The sequence below is a fragment of the Anolis carolinensis genome, unplaced genomic scaffold (genome assembly GCF_035594765.1).
Source record: "Anolis carolinensis isolate JA03-04 unplaced genomic scaffold, rAnoCar3.1.pri scaffold_7, whole genome shotgun sequence".
NCBI lineage: Eukaryota > Metazoa > Chordata > Lepidosauria > Squamata > Dactyloidae > Anolis > Anolis carolinensis.
In genome coordinates this window covers 17,118,487-17,142,373 of record NW_026943818.1, presented here as the reverse complement: position 1 = coordinate 17,142,373, position 23,887 = coordinate 17,118,487, and the positions used below count along the sequence as shown (strand labels likewise).

Below are 23,887 nucleotides of genomic sequence, written 5' to 3'. Positions count from 1 at the left end.
CAAAATCACAAGTCGAACACTTCCCAAGTGTCTAGGACTGTATTATTATTATTATTATTTTATTATGACACAGCAAACAAGATAGATATGCTGGATTTCGTATCACAAAACCACAAGTCGAACACTTCCCAAGTGTCTAGGACTGTATTATTATTATTATTATTTTATTATGACACAGCAAACAAGATAGATATGCTGGATTTCGTATCACAAAACCACAAGTCGAACACTTCCCAAGTGTCTAGGACTGTGTGATGTATTTTTGGATGATGCGCGCAGATCCCATTAGGGTGGCCTTTTGCAGTTGGCAGATCGTAATTTTGTCAATGTCTATTGTTTCCAAATGCCGGCTGAGATCTTTTGCCACGGCACCCAGTGTGCCGATCACCACTGGGACCACCTGCACTGGTTTCTGCCAGAATCTTTGAAGTTCAATCTTGAGGTCCTGATAGCGGCTGAGTTTTTCCTGTTGTTTTTCACCTGGGATGGCGACATCGATGATCCAGACCTTTTTCTTTTCCACAACTGTGATGTCTGGTGTGTTGTGTTCCAGAACTTTGTCAGTCTGGATTCGGAAGTCCCACACTATCTTTGCGTGCTCATTTTTCAATACTTTTGCAGGTTTGTGATCCCACCAGTTCTTTGCTGCTGGGAGGTGGTCCTTGAGGCATACGTTCCAATGAATCATTTGGGCCACGTAGTTGTGCCTCTGTTTGTAGTCTGTCTGTGCGATTTTCTTACAGCAGCTGAGGATATGATCCATGGTTTCGTCAGCTTCCTTGCACAGTTTGCATTTTGGGTCATCAGCTGATTTTTCGATCTTGGCCTGAATGGCCTTTGTCCTGATGTCTTGCTCCTGGGCTGCAAGGATCAGGCCTTCTGTCTCCTTCTTCAGGGTCCCATTCGTGAGCCAGAGCCAGGTCTTCTCCTTATCAGCTTTTCCTTCAATTTTGTCAAGGAACTTTCCATGCAATGTTTTGTTGTGCCAGCTGTCAGCTCTAGTTTGTAGTGCGGTTTTCTTATTATTATTATTATTATTATTATTATTATTATTATTATTATTATTATTATTAATGCTGTGTGCCATCTAACTGCCTGCCCCTTTACTACCGTGGGCCCTGGACCTTGTCGTGGCTGACTCTGCCAGCTGGCCGGATTGGCCATCAACATCAAGCCTGGGAGAATGTCTATCCCCCCCTCCCTCTCTCCCCTTTCACAAAACCTTTTCACCCTGGTTGGAAGGGATTTGTCTCTAAGGCTCAGGGTATTGAGTGAAGAATCTTGCTGCCTGTCCTTTGAGCAGACGGCCATTTACCAGATGTAATATGAAAATTACCTCTTCAGCTGTGCAGCTGGCTCCTGCCTTTTGTATTATTTTTATCTTATGACGACCTCACAACAGTGACACATGTCCCTAGTGACAATAGAAGCTCGATTATTGTAATTCCTCCCCTGCAGGGCTTAAAGTAGGACATCTCCATTGCTGGTGTGCCCTGATAGGTACAACAGCAGTTGTGTCACATGCACACACATTGTGTATGTGAACGCACTCTTCCGTACGCATTTGTCAGCATAGAAATGCAGCTATAACCTGCACTGGCGATTGAAAATATGTAAATAGAATAGCTTTATGTGTACTTGAAATATTTAATTGAAAGCCTGGATTTTTTTTGGCAGGTGATGGGAAATACGGAGTGGCTTTAGATTGGTGGTGGATACATATTTAAGGAAGAAGCTCACTTAGGGCAGAATGAGTGCATGTTTGAAGCATGTAGGTGCACTGTACATAGAATATCTCAGGTTTAAACTGTGGTATCCACCTTTTTGAAACAAGGCTGAAAAAAATCATGATTGGAGACTTAATTCGTACCCACCTCTCCTTAAGGCAGGTTACAACAGAGTTACAACACAAAAATAAAAGCATAAAGCAATTAAAATAACATATGTTCCAACTAATAAGATTGGAACACATTAAAATGATACATGGTAATAAAATGCCACTTTTAAATTCGGAAAGATAACAGTACTGGAGAGGGTTTCTGTGAGTTTTCCGGGCTGTCTGGCCATGTTCCAGAAGCATTCTATCCTGACGTTTTACCCACATCTACGGCACAAGAAACAATCTACAGACAAGAAACAATCAGGGCCAGCTAATCACCTCCCAACAAAGGATTTCCATAGGGAGGGAGCATCCCAGCTTTGAAGCTGCAAGGCTGGTCAACACTAATCAAGATGACCAATGGCAATATTCACATTTGCCTCAGGCAGACAAGAGTTGTTTCTCTCACCCTGGACATTATTCCACAGATATATAAACCCTACTTGACTAATTTCCAACAAACCTCACAACCTCTGAGGGTGCCTGCCATAGATGTGGGTGAAACATCAGGAGAGAATGCTTCTGGAACATGGCCAGACAGCCCGGAAAACTCAGAGCAACCCACTCCAGCACTGTTATCATTTCCAATTTCAAACTATGAATTTTAAAGTGGCATTTTATTTGTATCAATCATTTTATTGTGTTTCAATTTTATGACTTTTAACATATGTGTTTTCAATTGTTTTATGCATTTGCATTTCAGACCCTTCCTTCCATACAAGCCTGCAGCAGACCCAAGAAATGCCTTTAATCTGGTGTGTTTTCAAACCGCAGAGGGTTTTTTAAATGGTTTCTCAATGAGGGAAATAAATGGATATCAGATTAACAAGGTTTGCTGAAAGACAACTTTCTCAATACCACAAATCTGCAATAAACAAAAGAGACTGTTAGGTGTATTTCGCTCAAAAGAACTACTCCCTGATCTTCTACAATCAACGTATCCTACAGAGGAGAGCTCCCAGTTTTTCTACAGAAATTGCTCCCTGAAGATAGCAAGCCTGAAAACCACTGCTTTAAATCAATTACTCAAAATATCCAGCCAATAGAGACTTGCACAAAGGGCCATTGCCAAAAACCTTAATGCATCCAAGGATCTGTGGCCACAGAAGCAAATTCTCATGCTCCGGAAAAAAGCCAGAACCAAAGTAATGTCCAAGAAGGTCTTGAGATGTATAATTACTCCTTGGTGCTCTCATTCCACAACCTTCTAAGAATGTCCCCTGGAACCATTCCCCTCCTTCTCATGATGAAAAGCCCTGACATTATATTAGACTTTCCCCAGTTGTTTCTGGCCAGAAAGAAGTTGTACAGGACTTCAGTCGTTCTAGAAACATCATTATCTGGATGCATAATCTATCCACAGGAACAGCAAGAAAAATATAGACCATAAAGAACAAACCAGCATAATATAAAACTCATAAATACAATAGAAGGCAGGAATAAAAGCCGCCTTGAATCTCCTCTGGGGTTGAGAAATCAGGATAAAAATGTCTTAAATAAATAGATACAGTATAGTCTCACTTATCCAACATAAACGGGCCGGCACAAGACTAAGAAAAAGCCTATTAAACATTAAAATAGGTTATGATTTTACAAATTAATCACCAAAACATCATGTTATACAACAAATTTGACAGAAAAAGTAGTTCATTACACATTAATGCTATGTAGTAATTACTGTATTTACAAATTTAGCACCAAAATATCACAATGCATTGAAAACACTGACTACAAAAATGCATTGGATAATCCAGAACGTTGGATAAGCGAGTGTTGGATAAGTGAGACTCTACTGTAAATAAAACCTGGGTCACAAAAAAATACAGAAACTCTTTTTAAACAGGGGGCCAGTTCACTGTGCCTCAGACCGTTGGAGGACTGGACTATAGTTTTTAAACTATAAGACTCGCTTATCCAACATTCTGGATTATCCAACGTATTTTTGTAGTCAATGTTTTCAATACATCGTGATATTTTGGTGCTAAATTCGTAAATACAGTAATTACTACATAGCATTACTGTGTATTGAACTACTTTTTCTGTCAAATTTGTTGTATAACATGGTGTTTTGGTGCTTAATTTGTAAAATCATAACCGAATTTGATATTTAATAGGCTTTTCCTTAATCTCTCCTTATTATCCAACATATTCGCTTATCCAACATTCTGCCGGCCCGTTTACGTTGGATAAGCGAGACTCTACTGTATGAACAAATTCCTATGAACACTGCACAGATCTTATTTTGAAGTAAAAAAAATAAAATAAAATGGGAACAAATACAGCTTCAATGTTAATAATCATAATCATAATAAAAATAATAGAGAGTTGGAAGAGACCCCTTGGGCCATCTAGTCTGACCCCCTTCTGCTTTTGTGCAACAAAAATAATTAAGGCACCCCGACAGATGGCCACCCAGCCTCAATGTTAATAATAATAATAATAATAATCACTACGAAATCCAGCATATCTATCTTGTTTGCTGTGTCATAATAAAATAATCACTATCATCATTAAAATCATAAAGAGGGTTGGAAGAGACCCCTTGGGCCATTTAGTCCAACCCCCTTCTGCCTTTGTGTGCCAAAAGGAAAAGGAAAGTGCCACTTAATAACTAATTAATTAATTAATCAATCAATCAAATAAATAATTTAGATACCGTGATATAAAACACAAGCGAAGCATTAGAAGGCTAGGGAAGAGGTAGGAAAGGTGTTTCATAGCACCAAAAAAGAAAAGGAAAGGAAAAAAAATAATCAATCAAGTGCCTTCTGGATTATCCAGGAAAAGCACTGGTTAAGCAAGGTTGGACTATGTCTGAAGCATAACTTCAGTTAAAATAATGATAGTTTTTACAGCTCAATTCTTTAAGTTAGTAACAATGAGCAATGGACTTTACCAGAAAGATCTTTGACCTTTACTGAATTCTCAAATGTTTCCTTCAAGAAAAGTAGGAATCTAGAAAATTAAGGGATTTCTTTATCACACAGATCTAGCCCAAAGCACTTCCTGGAAAATACTACTGTTTAAGTACAGTTATACGTGATAATAATCTAAGAAACTGAAAAAGCTTACTGAAGGTTGAACTGCAGACAGCCTTTAAGCTGACATAATATTGAATGAGAGGTCACATATCCCTAACCACCAATGAAGTCAAAAGCCACAAAACTTCAGTATCTGACTCTGCGGGGAAACCAATACAAACAATGCATGACACTAAAAGAACACAGTGTATACAGTCTTTTGAAGGCTCATTTGTAAGGCTTCAATGATCCCTGTAATAAACAAACCTCAAAAGTGTTGTCCCATTTTAAACATACAGTAGTTATATTTTAGGAACACGTATACCCCGTTTTCTCGAAAATAAGACATCCCCTGAAAATAAGACCTAGTAGAGGTTTTGCTGAATTGCTAAATATAAGTCCTCCCCCGATAGCAAGACCTAGAAAAGTTTTTGTTTGAAAGCATGCCCACCAAACAGAACACAAGTGCATGCAGGATTGGTAAATGTACGTACCATAGATTGTTGTACATGGAAATAATGGTAGTAACAAGAAATTCTTGATAGAATTCAGTTTGTCTGGTTATACTGGTTTGTGATGACAACTACCGTACAGCATGTAATAAATGTTCAATTTTTTGTTCAACAATAAATGTGAATTCTTCTTCATGGAAAAATAAGACATCACCTGAAAATAAGACCTAGCACATCTTTTTTTTTTGGGGGGGGGGGGGGAGAATTAATACAGTAGAGCCTCACTTATCCAAGACTCGCTTATCTAAGGTTCTGGATTATCCAATGCATTTTTGTAGTGAATGTTTTCAAAATATTTATTTATTTATTATTACACCACTTCTACCCCGCCCTTCCCACCCATCAGGGGACTCAGGGCGGCTTACAATATAAACATACACATCAAAAAACAGTTTTCGTCAAATTTAAAAGTCCATCAAGATTAAAAATTGCAATAAAATTAAGAATATACATTAAAATATACATAATTATACATTTAAATATACATTTAAGGCATATTTATATTTTGGTGCTAAATTCGTAAATACAGTACAGTAGAGTCTCACTTATCCAACATAAACAGGCCGGCAGAACGTTGGATAAGCGAATATGTTGGATAATAAGGAGAGATTAAGAAAAAGCCTATTAAACATCAAAATAGGTTATGATTTTACAAATTAAGCACCAAAACATCATGTTATACAACAAATTTGACAGAAAAAGTAGTTCATTACTCATTAATACTATGTAGTAATAACTGTATTTACGAATTTAGCACCAAAATATCACGATATATTGAAAACATTGACTACAAAAATGCGTTGGATAATCCAGAACTTTGAATAAGTGAGTGTTGGATAAGTGAGATTCTACTGTAATTACAACATAACATTATTGCGTATTGAACTACTTTTTCTGTCAAATTTGTTGTATAACATGATGCTTTGGTGCTTAATTTGTAAAATCATAACCTCATTTGATGTTTAATAGGCTTTTCCTTAATCCCTCCTTATTATCCAAGATATTCACTTATGCAAGGTTCTGCCAGCCCGTTTAGCTTGGATAAGTGAGACTCTACTGTATAAGACACTGTCTTATTTTTGGGGAAACACAGTATGCTATAACTCCGAAAAGGCAAAATCACATAGATGTAGGATTTTGGATTTGTTAAAAAAATTAAGACCATACTTTTCCAAGTTAAAAAAAATTAAGACCATACTTTTCCAAGTTAAAAAAAATTAAGACCATACTTTTCCAAGCCACCTAAAAGCATTTAGCAACATCTAGTATGCGAACGTTTCCACCTTTCTTTATTTCAACATTGCCAGCAACACATAGACCTTAAAACAGATACTTCTGCACAATGGTTGGCCTTTGCCTGGAAGCAGCCAGAGACAAAAATAGGTTTACGGTCTAAGTTACAGCTCCGCTTTATAAAGTCTGTCTAACTTACATCTGAGGTAACTTGCAGGGCAAATTAAGGAAGCTATAGATGTCCTGCCAGAGCATTCAAGGGTCTGTTCTGCAAGTGACCTCTTTATTTTATTTTATTTTTTTCTTTTCTGCACATGCCTTTCAGTTCTGCTACTATGTCCTTGTCTTCCTAACTCAAGTACTTGGAAACACATCTGTTATGTTAATAATTCAAGCTTCCTTCAGTGACTAACATGCTGCCATTCTTAAATAAGGCAGGGATATTTTCCTATAGAATAGGAGTACATATGGAAGAGATTCCATGAGATTATGCTAATAAAACTGTTGTGATTGTTGTAAGTTAACAGGCGCCATGGCAACGCTAACTTTACCCTTGCTTCTTTGTACACCCCAAGAGCTAATGTAGCGTAGATGTGAGCAAACTGTGCTGCGAATCAAGAACCCCACTGCTCACATCTCACCTCTGCCACAAACATAATCAGTAGCCTTGGGCAAACCACTCAATTCATTGTTTAAAAAAAAATCCTACACAGTCCCCAAAGGGAATCTCAAGGCAGTGTACACAAAATGATAAAAAACATAACACAACTTAATTAAACAAAGGCATAAGAACGAATTTAAAATCGAGTCCATCTCATTCATTCCAAATATTTCAAAAGCTGCGAAAAAGGATAATATACCGTATATACTCGAGTATAAGCCACCCCGAGTATAAGCCAAGGCACCTAATTTTACCACAAAAAAACTGGGAAAACATTGACTCCAGTATAAGCTGAGGTACCAATAAAATTACATTAATTGAGGCATCAGTAGTTTAAATGTTTTTGAATCTTTATATCAAACTGTAATTTAAGATATGACTGTCCCAACTCTGATTAACTCATTATTTTCATCTTCTTCAATATAAATGTGCTTATGTATCCTTTTAATAATAATAGAGTGAAATAATAAATGTAATAATAATAATAATAATAATAAGTGCAGTAAAATAATAAATGTAATAATAAATAGAGCAAAATACAATAGAGTCTCACTTATCCAAGCTAAACGGGCCGGCAGAAGCTTGGATAAGCGAATATCTTGGATAATAAGGAGGGATTAAGGAAAAACCTATTAAACATCAAATTAGGTTATGATTTTACAAATTAACATCAAAACATCATGTTATACAACAAAATTTGACAGCAAAAGTAGTTCAATACGCAGTAATGTTATGTTGTAATTACTGTATTTATGAATTTAGCACCAAAATATCATGATATATTGAAAACATTGACTACAAAAATGGCTTGGATAATCTAGAAGCTTGGATAAGCGAGGCTTGGATAAGTGAGACTCTACTATAAATGGAAAAGTAACAACAATAATAGAATAAAATAATAAATGTAATAAAAATAATTAATAGAGTAAAATAATAAATGTAACAATACCAATAATAATAGAGAATATGAGCCGACCTGAATATAAGCCCACCAGGACCCTCACCCAAGTATAAGCCGAGGAGGGGTTTTTTTAATCCTAAAAAAGGGCTGAAAAACTAGGCTTATACTCGAGTGTATTTTCATATACCTCACAACCTCTGAGGATGCCTGCCATTGATGTGGGCGAAACATCAGGAAAGAATATTTCTGGAAAATGCCATATAGCCCAGAAAACACACAACAACCCTATTTTCATATGGATTCCATCATACGATTTTAGCACAAAACATCTCAGATTTAACTGGTATCTCCAGTTAGAAAGATTATGGGTTGCAAGTGGTGAGAAAGAAATCATTTTGACAGAGATCCTGCAGAGCCTTTGCAATTCTTCTCAGCTAGACTGACAAGTCATCTTATTTATACAAATCGCGTCAGCCTCAAAACCATCTGCAATACAAATACTGACCTACCTTATAAAAATGTTGTAAGATTACTGGGCTGATACATACAAATCATTTGGATGGAGGGAACTGGGCTAGCTCTTCTCACTGTCATCTGTGATCTCTTTCAAAGAGATATGGGTTTAGTTATAATGATATTGTCAAGATTATAATCCGTTTCTTTTATCATATAGTTTATTTTAAAGTGACCCAGCCAAAGCTGTGCTCTTTTAAGCCATTTTGGATTAAAGAACATGCTGAAACACTTGATTGAAATGGGTGGGACTTTTAACATTACTTCAAATGTTTCCCGGCTGTCTATATCATGCCTGAAGCAATAGGCAACACATTTAAGACCACTTCCAAATCAAGAGACAAATACCAGTTTTAAATTTAACTCCTGTCTTATCATCTTGTTATGTAATTAAGTACATCTATGAACAAATTCCTACCATGAATTTCCAGTCATTGTTACTGCTCAGGTTCTAAATTGCCGTTGATGCTGTTTTATGTTGTTTTATGTAGCTGTAATGTTTTAATTTTGCTGATTGTGTTTTTAATCCATGTTGATCAGGCTCGTCCCCATGTGAGCCGCCCCGAGTCCCTTCGGGGAGATGGAAGCGGGATACAAAAATAAAGTTGTTTATTATGATTATTATTATCATCATCTATACAGTGTTAATAATAATAATAAACTTTATTTTTATATCCCGCCCCATCTCCCCGAAGGGACTTGGGCGGCTCACAACAGGGACAAGCCCGAACAACAACAACATATTTAACATAAACTTAAAACATTCCAACAATACACAAAATAAAATAATGAACAAATACATTATAATCCAAGCAGATTTTACTTATCGCTGGGGTTAGGTTCCAGGACCACCTGCAATAAGTGAAAATCCGCGCAGTAGGGGCACTATATTTATTTTAATATTTATACATTATTTTAGTAGTTATACACTACTTTAAGTCTTTATCAACCAATCATGTGTTGATAAATCATCTTCTTCTCTCGTTGCCGCTTGGGCTCCTTTTCTCTCCCTTTGATTTCTCTTTCCTCCCTTCCTTAGGCTGTGAATTGTAATTTTTATGAATTATAATAGTCTTTTACAGTTTATTGGAAAACCGCGAAACAGTGAATCCGCGAAAAGTGAACCGCGAAGTAGTGAGGAAACACTGTATTGCTCTATTTTGATTTATATCACATTTAAATAGTTTAGTGTCCTATTAGACTTTATATTTATGTCTACTTGAAACTCCTCCAACTCAGCCATCAGACCTTAATGGATGACGTTTAAGAACAAAAATACATTTCTAAAGACTGTTTAAAATGTCATTTAAGGAATAGTTACCTTTGGAACAATGTATACTGAAATAAGTTATGTATGGCAAAAAATAGTTAATTGTTGGGATGTATCAAAAATAATTTTTTTAAAAAAAAATGAACAAAAATGCTCTCCATCCATACAGACACTCAAGGATCAAGATGGGCATATTTTTGGTGTACCAAGCGCCACAGTACAAACCTGGCAAAGGTTTTCCACTTCCTCAGTGTGCTAGAGGTGTCCAACGGCATCTGGGTCATACCTTACATAAAAACATGCTATGTGTAATTTAAAATGGAAGAAATACAAGACTGGCAGTACCACCCTTCAATATGGTATTCCCACTTTGTTACTCATGCCAAGCAATGAGGGCTCCCAAGGGAGCTGGTGTCTATCCCTACTGCTGCCACAGAGATTATTGTCATGCAAAGTTGGTGTCATACATCTAGTATTCTAGCAACACAGTTTAGCATATAGCAGCTGCATGCATGCATAATGTTTTCTCTTTTCGGAAGACTGTCAGTCATCCAGCAAGACAAGAACGGCCCAGAGAAGTGACTGCTGGTGGGATGGCCATGAACAGAGCAAACCGAAATTGTTATGGACAGCTCTATACGCCAAAGTTATTTTCAAAGCTCCAACAGTGTACTTTCTGCATAAGCAACTACCTATTTATTCTTGAAGTGCCCAATAACTGAAGTTCTACGGAAAGAATACAAAGCGCAATACCCAGTATAATGAGGCAGTTAAAACAGCACAGTTAAAGGTTAAAACAATTTTTTAAAAAGGAACAAACAATAAAAGCAAAGCAAAACAAAGAGCAACAGAAATACAGTGGTACAGGTGGAATATCCCTTATTTGAAATGCTTAGGATCGGATGTGTTTGGGATTATGTTTTTTTTTTTAAATGTATTTGCATATGCAGGCATAATGAGATATCTTGGTGGGGACCCCAGTCTAAATAAGGAATTCATTGATGTTTCATATATACTTTATACAAAGAGCCTGAATGTAATTTTATACAATTTTTAGAATAATTTTGTGTGTGAAAAAAAATGCATTGCACATTCAAAAGCAAAGGTGTCACTGTCTCAGCCATCCACGTGGACAATTCTGGATTTCAGAGTGTTTTGGATTTACATTTAGGGCAGTGGTGCTCAACCTGTGGGTCCCTAGGTGGCCTACAACTCCCAGAAATCCCAGCCAGTTTACCAGCTGTTAGGATTTCTGGGAGGTGAAGGCCAAAACATCTGGGGACCCACAGGTTGAGAACCATTGATTTAAGGGATTCTCACACTTAGAAAAATCTGAAAGCCCATAAAATAATCCCTCATACTGACTGGGAAAATGAAAAGGTCTTTACCTGGCATCAAATATATATCATAGTGTTGCCATTAGGTGACTTTCTCTGAGGAGAATGACTCACACACAGAGTGCTATTGGCAGAAATATTTTCTCCTATTTCATGTTATTTAAATGGGGTATACCTGGGAATAGATCCTTAAGATCACGATGGATAAACACTTGTATTACTACAGGAGGTGTATAACCTGCTCTGCTATGAGACCTTTATTTTATTTTATAACTCACTTTCAGTTCAAACAATAGCATTAGAAGCCCCCAACAATAATATTCAATTAAAACATACACATTTCACCAACAAGTTTTTAGAATTGAAAAATTTAAAAGAAAGGGCTATGAAGGTGTTGTGTTGTTTTTACTTAATGTTTCAAAAATGTTTATATGTTTTAGGTATATGTTTTAGATTGTTTTGACACTGTGAATAGTTTTGGATTGTTAGCTACATTGTAGTTAATTCCCAATTTGGGGGAAAAGGCGGGTTACAAAGTTAATAATAACGAAACATGAACACACTTTTTAAAAAAAAAAGATTCACCTCTCAGGGAGGCAAAACCTAGCAAAGGGCCTTTTTTGAAGGATCTTAAAAGTCCAAACAATATGCAAGGGAAACATCATAATAATTATTTTATTCTTATATCCCGCCTCCATCTCCCGTGGGGACTCGGGGCGGCTTACAAATGTAGAACAAAAGTACAATAACATCAGGAACCGAACAACAACGCAAATGAAAATTTAAAAAGACATAAATAAAATGACAACCACTAATAAAACGCAGGTTAAAGTACAGCAATAGAATCATAAAAATGGACTGGGCATACTCTTCCATGTCTCTAACCGTACACATTTCCAGCAGTTATGAGTACTTTCTCATAGTAATCCTTACAAAAGATCTGCCAAGAAGAACAGAGACAGTCTTCCCATGGTGGAAGGGTGTTTTCATTTCGCAACAATACTACTATGCCACTTCCCCACTCAAAGGTTCTCAGTGATGAAGAGGAGAGGCTTGTCTGAGGCTGAGTCATGACCGGGGACTTTTGACTCACAGCCCATACTCCTAGAAACCATGTCACTCCAGTTCTAAACAACAGGAAACAATCATGTGTATGAGAGAGGCTACCCAACGTACATGAATTATGTTAAGGCATTTAAAACCACTTCCATATTTGTTGTTTCCCCTTGACTCTCTCAGTCCTACTGTGCTACACAAAAACTAGGACAACAATGGTGTTTATTCTGCAGGAACTAGGGCTGTTTGTAACACTTCTCTAAGCAGCAAGGATGGCTGGTGCTTTGTTAGACGGCACTTGTTTTCCACATCCCTCTCCACTTCTTACTCTTTTTGTGATGTCTCTATATCTATCTGGGATTCTAATATCTGTACAATGAGTAGACAAATTAAGCAGTGATGCAAATGTTCAGTAACAAAGCACCGAGTAAGCTAAGCATATATAGATACCAACAGAGTTTAAATATGACATTTAAAGGTTTACATGCATCTTCCAGTCCAGAGGAAGCTTAAACATCACTGTGCTGAAGAAATACAGTAGAGTCTCACTTATCCAAGCTAAACGGGCCGGCAGAAGCTTGGATAAGCGAATATCTTGGATAAAAAGGAGAGATTAAGGAAAAGCCTACTAAACATCAAATTAGGTTATGATTTTACAAATTAAGCACCAAAACATCATGTTATACAACAAATTTGACAGAAAAAGTAGTTTAATACGCAGTAATGTTATGTTGTAATTACTATATTTATGAATTTAGCACCAAAATATCATGATATATTTAAAAACATTGACTACAAAAATGGCTTGGATTATCCAGAGGCTTGGATAAGCGAGGCTTGGAAGAGTGAGACTCTACTGTAAAAGAAAAGACAAAGTTGCAAATCTCAGAACACCACAAAGAGGGGATCCCAACATTGGCACACAAATTCTGAATGCCAAACCATTCGGAGATGCTGCCAGGCTTCTTATATGACTTCTGCTAAGATTAGATCAATAATAGAACACTTCAGATTTTCAGCGCCTAACCCTGCCTTCTCCAACCAAGGCCTAGATGATACATCCTATCATCCTCAGCTAACACAGCCACAGTTAAGCATCCAGGTTTAGTTCTTGATTTTTCTTTCTTACTTGCCAATGCACTAGTTCAAGAGACAATACTCCTTCACGAGTCACTATCTATTCGTGTGAGTCAGAATAAAGACAGCCCGCTCTCAAAAGTGACAAGAATCAGATCAGATGAAGCCCACGGTGGCGCAGTGGGTTAAAGCCTTGTGACTTGAAGGTTGGGTTGCTGAACTGAAGGCTGCCAGGTTCAAATCCAACCCAGAGAGAGCGCGGATGAGCTCCATCTATCAGCTCCAGCTCCATGAGGGAAGCCTCCCACAAGGATGATAAAAACATCAAAGATCCGGGCATCCCTTGGGCAACGTCCTTGCAGACGGCCAATTCTCTCACACCAGAAGCGACTTGCAGTTTCTCAAGTCACTCCTGACATGAAAAAAAAACAGAATCAGATAATCTACCATGTCAACCCCCCACTCCTTCCTCAAAACACGCATCCATGAAGTTCTTTTCCAACTCCCTAACCCCAATTGTGTTTTTAAAATGTTGGCAAATTTATTCACAGATGTTCCATAATCAAGTCTTTATCTTAAAATTTTACCCTCTTAAGCCTGGACAGTGACAGCATCCTTGATATATTGCATACAAAATCTCAAGACGGCTGAAAACAAGAAAGGATGAAAAAGCAGGCAGTTAACAACAAGTGTCAACTAAGTCATTATCTATCACTCACTTCCAAATGCTAGCAATTCTCCCCTCCACACTGGATGATACATCCTCTCATCCTCAAATCATCCAGAGGAAAGAAACTGAGGCTGAGAGTAATTACAATAAGAACCCAAGAAGTTGTCTTCTACCAGGTACGATTATTTTTCCATATAGCCCAGTCATTCTCTAACTAGCAACAGAGCTTTCAAAGACAGTCCCACCATCTGAAACTTGTTTTTTTATAATTGGACATAACCAGTGATTTAAATCAGAGACCTTCTGTTTACAATATTTATGCTTAACCACTGAGTTATAGTTCAGCCCCATTCAAGATTAGAAAAGCCAACTTGGCTTCCAAAGATTAATCTAATCCCTTATTCTTATTAAATGAAGCTACCAGGTTGGGCTACTTGCAGGAACACCTTGGCAAGCAAGAGTCCAAAAGTGGCAGGCTAAAACACAGAATCTCAAGCCATGGCCGATACCGAATGGGTGCACAGAAAACTGGGTGACTTGGAAGGCGCTGAACAGACCGCTCTGGCACCATGAGATGCAGAGCTAACCTTAAGAAATGGGGCCACAAAGTGGATTTTCATGCTACTATATGGCAAATAGTATCATGAAAATCCAAAGCACAATTTAGAAGATCACACACATACCCTGCTGTCATGCATGTATATATTCAGCGAATAAGGTTCACCTAATTTCATATCAAATAGAACAAGAATCATCTCACAAGGTGTCCTACATTTTGTCTCCAAAGAAAGTAGAACCTTTCTTTATCATCTCTTCCACTAAACACTACATTCCGCAATTAGAATAGATAACTACTATTCATATCCAATGACTACTATTTATATAACCCTCGCAATATCAGGAAGGGGATAACTGCTCCAAAAAATCTGTAAAGAACTGTCCAGACAATACTCCTTCAAGAGTCATTATCTATTCGTGTGAGTCAGAATAAAGACAGTCCGCTCTCAAAAGTGTCCAGAATCAGATCAGATGAAATAAATACAGTCCAAATAAATGCAGTTGTATGTACTTTAGCATCGAGTTTATCAAGTCAGTATCTGGAAACGAATCCAACAAAAGCAATGCACATTCTTTAGCATGGGTTCATGAAACAAAACGTCCCAAGCCTTGCTTGGTTCTGCCTTACCTGCCAGTTCATGGTGAATCAGGTCAGCAAAGTTGGGGTCATCACCCCACCAAAATATCATCAGCTCTCTGCGCCCAGGTCTTTGGTCTCGTCGCCATACGCTCAAAACGTCGGCCTTCAGGCAACGACTGTAGCTGCTTAGGATGGGGTCTTCTTCCGTCACCGGAAAAAGAATTGGGGCAGATGTTGGACCCTCCCATACATATCGCTTCCATTTAATCCCCGTTAAATCAGCCTAAAGGGAAAATGAAACATCGGTTAGGGCTGGATGATCTCTCTGTACATTCCAGCATTTATCAAAACCAGGGATTTCTAGCCACTTCACAGCCTTTCCCATCACACTGAACCTGCAGCACTTGGAGGTCACAAAATAATTGTTTCTCTTATGACAAATGTCTGTGAAAGCCTTGTAAGTGTAGCCTCAACCTCTGTTCCATTCAAACCAGTGGGTTTTATTATTCAAGCAGAGCAGAAGTCCATTCCAGAATTACAAAGCATCACAGATCACTTGTTTTGAATTGTTTTGATCACTCGTTACTCTTTGGCATCCTGTTGAATACCCCAACATTGAAAATATGTACTCTAAGAGTCTACATTTTTTGACAAAGGCCAATACATTCCTCAACATTAACTGACCCACCTTCAGATAGGTCATTTACTGTCAGAAGTACAGTAGAAGCTCACTTATCCAAGCCTCGCTTATCCAAGCTTCTGGATTATCCAAGCCATTTTTGTAGTCAATGTTTTCAATATATCATGATATTTTGGTGCTAAATTCGTAAATACAGTAATTAGAACATAACATTACTGCATACTGAACTGCTTTTTCTGTCAAATTTGTTGTGTAACACGATGTTTTGGTGCTTAATTTGTAAAATCATAACCTAATTTGATGTTTAATAGGCTTTTCCTTAATCCCTCCTTACTATCCAAGATATTCACTTATCCAAGCTTCTGCCAGCCCGTTTATGTTGGCTAAGTGAGACTCTACTGTAATAATAACCCTGAAGCAAATAATTTTTGAAATTATCTGCTGAAAAAATAACAAGTTTCTTTATATCCATTCTAGAGAATCTCTAAGAAAGATCTAGTTATAAAAAAACACCCTGTTAAGACAACTTTGGGCAATTCAACTGCAACTCAAGTCATTCCAGACAGCTTAAGCAAACAGTTCTTCCTCTCCTCCTTCTCAATCCAGAAACATAACTTTTCTAAAAAATAGCAAATACTAATGATAATGTTCACCAATATCATTTTGGTTTGTTTGTAAAGCAAAGGGAGGAGCAAGTTGCAGGTAGACCTCGGTCCAGGGTTCAACTTCACCACCCTGCTGTTGGGGAAGCACATACTCCACTTCTTTCCCTCCCCCAATACATGCAGACAATGAAGGATTTCCTGCGTATTTAACTCCAATAAGGAAGCTCCCACTACTTCTATCTGCAACAGTTTATGTTCTTGGAAAAAGGGGGGGGGGGGTCAGGGAGGGATATAATACCTTAAACACATAGGCAACCCCAGGGGAGTAGGTCAGTTTTGTGATCCAGCAAATGTACCCACAACTACACATAAGCAGATCGATTTCATTACATTTCACATCCAGGATTAAATCACATCAACCAGCCAAAATCTGCAACCAATTTGCATGGGGTGGGGGGGGATCAGACAGAGGTCACCAAAACCTAGACTGGTCAGGAAGTTCAACTGGATCCTAACTCGACTAAGACTGAACTGGCTCACCTACCAGCCATAAACAAACCAAGAAATAAAGACATAAAGACAAGGATGCAATGTAAGAGAAGGGGCTGTTACTCCCATTCACCTTTAAGTCAAAAAAACAAAATGCAGAAAACCAATGTAGGGTTTTCACTGACAACCCCCCAAAAAGACCACTGATGTCAGTTTCACAGTTTTGTTTTCCTAGTTATATCTAAAGCAGTGGTTCCCAACCAGTGGTCCACAAGAACTAAAATATGGTCCCTGGCCTCACTGTTACTACGACAAATAATAACACAGCCCAACCAAAAAAAAATAATTGTGTGTTTCCATTTTCAGACTTGTTCCTGGAGTGCTGATTCAGAAAATTGCATTGAATAGACCACATTAGTAAAGTAAAGGTTTCCCCTGATGTTAAGTCCAGTCGTGACCGACTTTGGGGGTTGGTGCTCATCTCCATTTCTAAGCCGAAGAGCCGGCGTTGTCCATAGACATCTCCAGGTCATGACTGCATGGAGCACCGCTACCTTCCCGCTGGAGCGGTACCTATTGATCTACTCACATGTGCATGTTTTCGAACTGCTAGGTTGGCAGGAGCTGGGGCTAACAGCGGGCGCTCATTCAGCTCCCGGGATTTGAACCTGGGACCTTTCGGTCAGCAGCTCAGCGCTTTAACACACTTCACCACATTAGCTCTAGATTAATAAATATGGTTTTCTATGGGCAAGTAGATGGTGACTACTGGATGGCATATGTTCTGTATCAGAAATAAGAGCTGATGTGGTCTATCCAATGCAATTTTCAGAATCAGCACCCCAAAGAACCAAACCGAATCTAAAGTTGACCAAAAACTGGTACTAATGTGGGAGAGTGGTCCCTGGTAAAAAAAAAAAATGGGAATCAGGTCAAGCAAAGTTGGCCTGGCAAAAATAAAATGCAATTGTGGTGGGTGCGTGTGTGGGGGTTTTTTTGGGGGGTGGAGGGGGTGAAAAAGCAAGGCCTCAAGCCGCACCATCTCCGAGCCACCCCGAAATCTTTCTTGTTAGGGAGACAGGCCAGAAATGAAAGAGGTGATGGAGCGAGAAAAATGGAAGTTAAGAGGAGAATCGAGAACAAAAACAACAAAAGGAGAGAGAGGGGAGTAGGCAAAAATATACACGCTATGGTGGCGAAGAGAAGACAAATCCGAGACCAAAAAACAAGGGCTGGTATGCATGTACACAAATATGTGTGTGTGCAGATCTAGACATGTGTGTACACAGAGGGAGCTGGAAAAATTTCTGGCAAGGCCTACTCCAGCAGTAGCAATGCTAAAAATGGCTGCTCGGTCGCTCTCTTATTCACTCCCCTCCTTCCTTTCCCTTCCCTTGCTTTGCTTTCCTTTCCTCCCTTCTGCTGGTGAGCTCTCCTCTCGCTTCTTCTCCCTCCCACCCGACTTTCCCGTCCACCAAGGTTTATCTGATCTGTAAAAGCCTTCCTCCTCCTCCTCATCTCCCCCCTCCTTCAACCTCCACCATCATCCACCCCTTTGGTTGCCCCCCAAACCCACCCCCCAAACCTCCCAGGAGCCATAGGCTGACTTACCAGACAGAAGAGGTTGGAATGGCAATCCTCCAGGCTGGCCCCGTTGGGTACGAAGCAAGAACTCATCTTCACAGCCACAACCCACACGCCATTATCCCACAAGCCTCCGACAAGAAAGAAAAGAGACACGACAGGGCGAGAGAGAGAGAGAGCCTGAGAAGGGAGGGACGCGCACACACACTCTCGCACACACAAGCCAGCCAGGGAAAGGGCCTTTTTTTCCTCCTTCCCTTTCTTTTGGAAAAGCCACACAACCACAAGAGCCCAGGGAGGAGATTTGGAGGGGCCGTGCGTAAATAGGAATAAATAAAGAAAGAATATCAAATGCAAGGGAGGGAAAGCAAGAGGAAGAAAGGAATCTTCTCCTGTCCAAGGAGCTCAATTTCCCAACCCCAAAGGGGGTTGAGAGACACAGAGAGAGGAGGTTAGAGAAAGGAGGCTGGGGTTACTTCAAGGCGAAAAGGAGGAGGATTTGCAATCTTGGGGGGAAAAGGGAGAGAAAGAAAGAGAAAAGGAGGGTGGGGGGGAAAGAGACACGCACGCACAAATGCACGCACAAATAATCCAGCAATTGAAAGGTGGGTGGGAAATAAATCCAGGAATCTCGTCTCTCTTTTTTTCCGCCTCCTCCTTGTTTTTCCTCCCGAGCAGAAATGGGATATATAGGATCAAATGGTCACGAAGGAAGCCAGTCTGAGGTTTTTCATTTTGGAGGAAGAAATGCAGCAGAAGGCTCTTTATTTTCCTCCCCTTCTTCTCGGAGACTCAGCCAGATATATACATATTTTCAATCAAGTCAATGAGAAGTGGACAACTTTCTAGTCTGTATCTCCTCGATGGGTCAATTTTTTTCCCCTTTGCCCCAAATTTATTTCTTTTTTCCTTCTCCCAGAAGATGGGTAGGTGGGTGCGTAAAGTGTCTTCCAAAGTTTCCTCAAAAGCTTCCAATAATTCAAGCTTGCAGCCCAATCCAGAGGGGTCTGTGGGGTGGGGGTTTCCTGATGCAACTGTGGGAAAGGAAGCAAGTCTCCCCCAAAACAGAGAACTCCAAGGAAGAGACACTTTGTTTGGGTTTGGGGTGAACTTCAAGACCCCCAGAGACACTTAAAAGACACAAACAGGCAAAATCCTGGTTTTTATGACACTGTAGTTGAACAAACTTCTGCTTCAAGGTTGTTGACAGAAACCACTTTTCAATGAAAAACAGCCAAAATAAAATCCCTCAGAGTTTTGTCAAGTCCACACTGGAAGGTCCTTTTTCCTTGACAGAAAAAAATGGGGTGAAAGAACCTCCCACTTCTTTTGAGATGAAGGAGGAAAAAAAAACCCTTTCCCAAAAACCCCAAAATTAATTCCTCGGGTGAGTGAATAAACTCAGCAGAAATGGCAAAACCCCTTCTCCCTTGCTTACTTTTTTAATAACCAGGGAGAAGAAAAAAATACTGCCTGTTTCCCCTTCAACCAAAATAGGGGTATTTTCCAATAATTATAATAAGTACAATAATTTAAAAGCTGCGGGAAAAGAATTCCTATCCGTTTCCCACACACAAAAAGAAGATCAAGACAAATCCGTTGGGTCAATCTTCTAGGCCAGAAGTCTCTGAAAGGTGGGTGGGAAATAAATCCAGGAATCTTCTCTCTGTTTTTCCTTTCCTTGCATCCTCCAGTCACACCAGAAAATGGGATAGATGTGATCAAATAGTCAATGGGTGCTTCTTTTTTAAAAAAAGAGGCCTGTTTTTCCCTTCTCTGCTTATTTTCTTCAAGTTGGCTTTTTTAAAATTGACTCCTTTCCGAGAAACACAGCTTTTCAAAGTGAAGAAGTTAGACAAACAATAACGAGGAGCTTGTCTCTTTTCCTTTCTAGAGAAGGTAATTCTATTTCGATAAATCAAAATGGTGTGGAATTGTAGAGGGAAAGGAAAAAATGTTTATGTATAAATATAAATGTCTATAGGTGTCCCTCTCTATGGAGGGTGCCTCAAATGAGGCCAAGCTGAAGCTCTCTTCCTTCTTGTCTTTCTTCCTCTCCTGAAGGGATTTTTTCAGCCCTGTGTTTTCTTCTTGTTTCCAGGAAAATAGAGGTTAAGCAAACAAGAACGAGGAGCTTGTCTCTTTCTAGAGCAGAGGGAGAAGATATATCACAATTGTGTGAAATTGTGGAGGGTAAGGAAAGCCTTGAAGATGTTTATGTATAAATATAAATGTTTATAGGTGTCTCTCTCTATGGAGGGTGCCTCAAATGAGGCCAAGCTGAAGCTCTCTTTCTCCTCTTCCTTCCTTTCTCTCCTGAAGGAGATTTTTTCAGGCCTGTGTTCTCTTCTGGTTTCCAAGAAAACAAGAGGAAAGTTAAAGTAGGGAGCTTGTTTCTAGAGCAGAGGGAGAAGATAATTCCACACCCCGACGGATCAAGATCAAAATCAAAACAGGAACAAGGAGCTTGTCCTTTCTAGAGAGAGAATGCCACACTCCGATAGATGACAATGGTGTGGAATTATGGAAGGAAGATGTTTGTGTATAAATATAAATGTCTCTAGGTGTGTGTCTCTCTATGGCGGGGCGAAACTGGAGCTCTCTTTCTCCTCTTCTTTCAGGGATTCTTTCAGGCCTGTGTCCTCTTCTGGTTCAACAGTTTCCAAGTAAACAGAGGTTTTGCAAGTGAGGAAGTCCAACAAGCAAGAACGAGGAGCTTCGGAAAGAGAAGATAATTTAATTCCAAAATGGTATGGAATTGTGGAAGAAATATATACAGGAGGGTGCCTGCAATGAGGTGAAGCTGGATCTCTCTTCTTCCTCTCTCCTGAAGGGATCCTTCCAGGCCTGTGTCCTCTTCTGGTTCAAAAGTTTCCAAGTAAACAGAGGTTTTGCAAATGAGGAAATTCAACAAGCAAGAACGAGGAGCTTCAGAAAGAGAAGACAAATTAATTCCACACCCCGATAGATCAAAATTGTATGGAATTGTCTCTAGGTGTGTCTGTATGTAGGGTGCCTGCAATGAGGTGAAGCTGGAGCTCTCTTCTTCCTCTCTCCTGAAGGGATTCTTTTAGGCCTGTGTTCTCTTTTGGTTTCCAAGTAAACAGAGGTTTTGCAAGTGAGGAAATTCCACAAGCAAGAATGAGGAGCTTCAGAAAGAGAAGACAATTTAATTCCACACCCCGATAGATCAAAATTGTATGGAATTGTCTCTAGGTGTGTCTGTATGTAGGGTGCCTGCAATGAGGTGAAGCTGGAGCTCTCTTCTTCCTCTCTCCTGAAGGGATCCTTCCAGGCCTGTGTCTTCTTCTGGTTTCCAAGTAAACAGAGGCTTTGCAAGTGAGGAAATTCCACAAGCAAGAACGAGGAGCTTCAGAAAGAGAAGATAATTCCAAAATGGTATGGAATTGTGGAAGAAATATATACAGGAGGGTGCCTGCAATGAGGTGAAGCTGGAGCTCTCTTCTTCCTTTCTCTCCTGAAGGGATCCTTCCAGGCCTGTGTCTTCTTCTGGTTTCCAAGTAAACAGAGGCTTTGCAAGTGAGGAAATTCCACAAACAAGAACGAGGAGCTTCAGAAAGAGAAGACAATTTGATTCCACACCCCGATGGATCCAAATGGTATGGGACTGTGTATGGAATATCTATGTATCTCGGTGTCTCTAGGTGTGTCTGTGTGGAGGAGGCCAAGCTGGCCTGTTCTTTCCTTCCTGAAGGGATCCTTCCAGGCCTCCTTCCTTCCTTCCTCCCTGACAGGTGAAGGCCTTCCAGGCAGGCCTCAGGCCTTTCCCCCTTCTCCTCCTCCTCCTCAGCGGTGCCTCTGCTTGCGACTGCCCAGCCTCGGCATCCTGAGAGGCTTCTTCTTCTCCTCCTCCTTTTCTCCTCAGCGAGTCTCCCCCATTCTCCGGCAGCTTCGAACAAAACAAGGGCGTTAATTAAGTCATTATTTAGAACCGCAACGGGCCCGCTCCCCCCTCCCGCCTCTCCCCGACTTACTCTCCTCCCTCCCCCGAAACAAGGCCTGGGCTCGACGGCGGCGAGGTTCCGAGACTCCCCTCAGCCTCCTCCCTCAGTCTCTTTCTCCTCTAATGGCGGCCAAACAGCAGGCCAGCGCCGTCGAGAGGGGGAAGTCGCCCTCCCATTGGCTGCCCTCCTTTCTCCCGACGCCTTCCCGACTCGCTGATTGGAGGAGGCGGACGTCACGTGGCGGCGCGTCCCGCCTCCTCCTCTTTTTTTCCTCTTCCAGATGGCGAGGAAGGCAAGACAGACTGCGCAGGCGCAGAAGTGCCGCCAGGGGCGCCAGAGAGCGAGCCAGGGAGGAGTGGAAAGGGAAGGGAGGGAGGGAGGGAGCGCCGCCAACGAGCGCCACAACGGAGCCTGCTCAGACAGCGCCATCTAGTGGCTCGGTGGGAAAAATGCAGCGGGAGCCTTCTTAGTCTGATCATTGCCATTGCTGGCAGGAAGCAGCCAAGCTTTGAAGCTGCAAGGCTATTTTATTTACATGCAATATATTGTATAGGCATCAAATATTGATAATAATATTGTAATGTAAGCCTCCTCCAATTTGGCAGGAAGCAGCCAAGCTTTGAAGCTGCAAGGCTATTTTATTTACATGCAATATATTGTATAGGCATCAAATATTGATAATAATATTGTAATGTAAGCCTCCTCCAATTTGGCAGGAAGCAGCCAAGCTTTGAAGCTGCAAGGCTATTTTATTTACATGCAATATATTGTATAGGCATCAAATATTGATAATAATATTGTAATGTAAGCCTCCTCCAATTTGGCAGGAAGCAGCCAAGCTTTGAAGCTGCAAGGCTATTTTATTTACATGCAATATATTGTATATGCATATAATAGTGGAATAGTATAATTAATATTATATTGTATTATTACTAATATTATATTGTATTATATTACAATATTATTATCAATATTAGATGCATTTATGAATAATATTACAGTATAGTGGTATAGTACAATATAACAATATATAATGCTAATATTGTGCTATGCAAATAATATATTATATGTACATATAACTTGTAGCTTTGAAGCTGCACAGCTATTTTATTTACATGCAATATATAACATTATTATACATTAAATATTGTACAGTAGAGTCTCACTTATCCAACGTTCGCTTATCCAACATTCTGGATTATTCAACGCATTTTTTTAGTCAATGTTTTCAATATATCATGATATTTTGGTGCTAAATTCATAAATACAGTAATTACTACATAGCATTACTGCGTATAGAACTACTTTTTCTGCCAAGTTTGTTGTCTAACATGATG

At 39.6% G+C, this 23,887-nt stretch overlaps 1 protein-coding gene across 1 annotated transcript in view; it reads right to left on the bottom strand.

Moving 5' to 3' along the window:
* The window catches only part of med13 (mediator complex subunit 13), a 123,160-nt gene extending 104,175 nt beyond the window's left edge, over positions 1-18,985 (bottom strand). Inside the window, exons 1-2 of the mRNA XM_062960314.1 lie at positions 18,613-18,985; positions 15,316-15,550 (exon numbers count right to left, since the gene is read on the bottom strand). Coding sequence (XP_062816384.1) covers positions 15,316-15,550; positions 18,613-18,678 — 301 coding nt within the window. The 5' untranslated portion in view covers positions 18,679-18,985. The remainder of the gene's footprint in view (positions 1-15,315; positions 15,551-18,612) is intronic.
* Between the last annotated feature and the right edge of the window lie 4,902 nt (positions 18,986-23,887).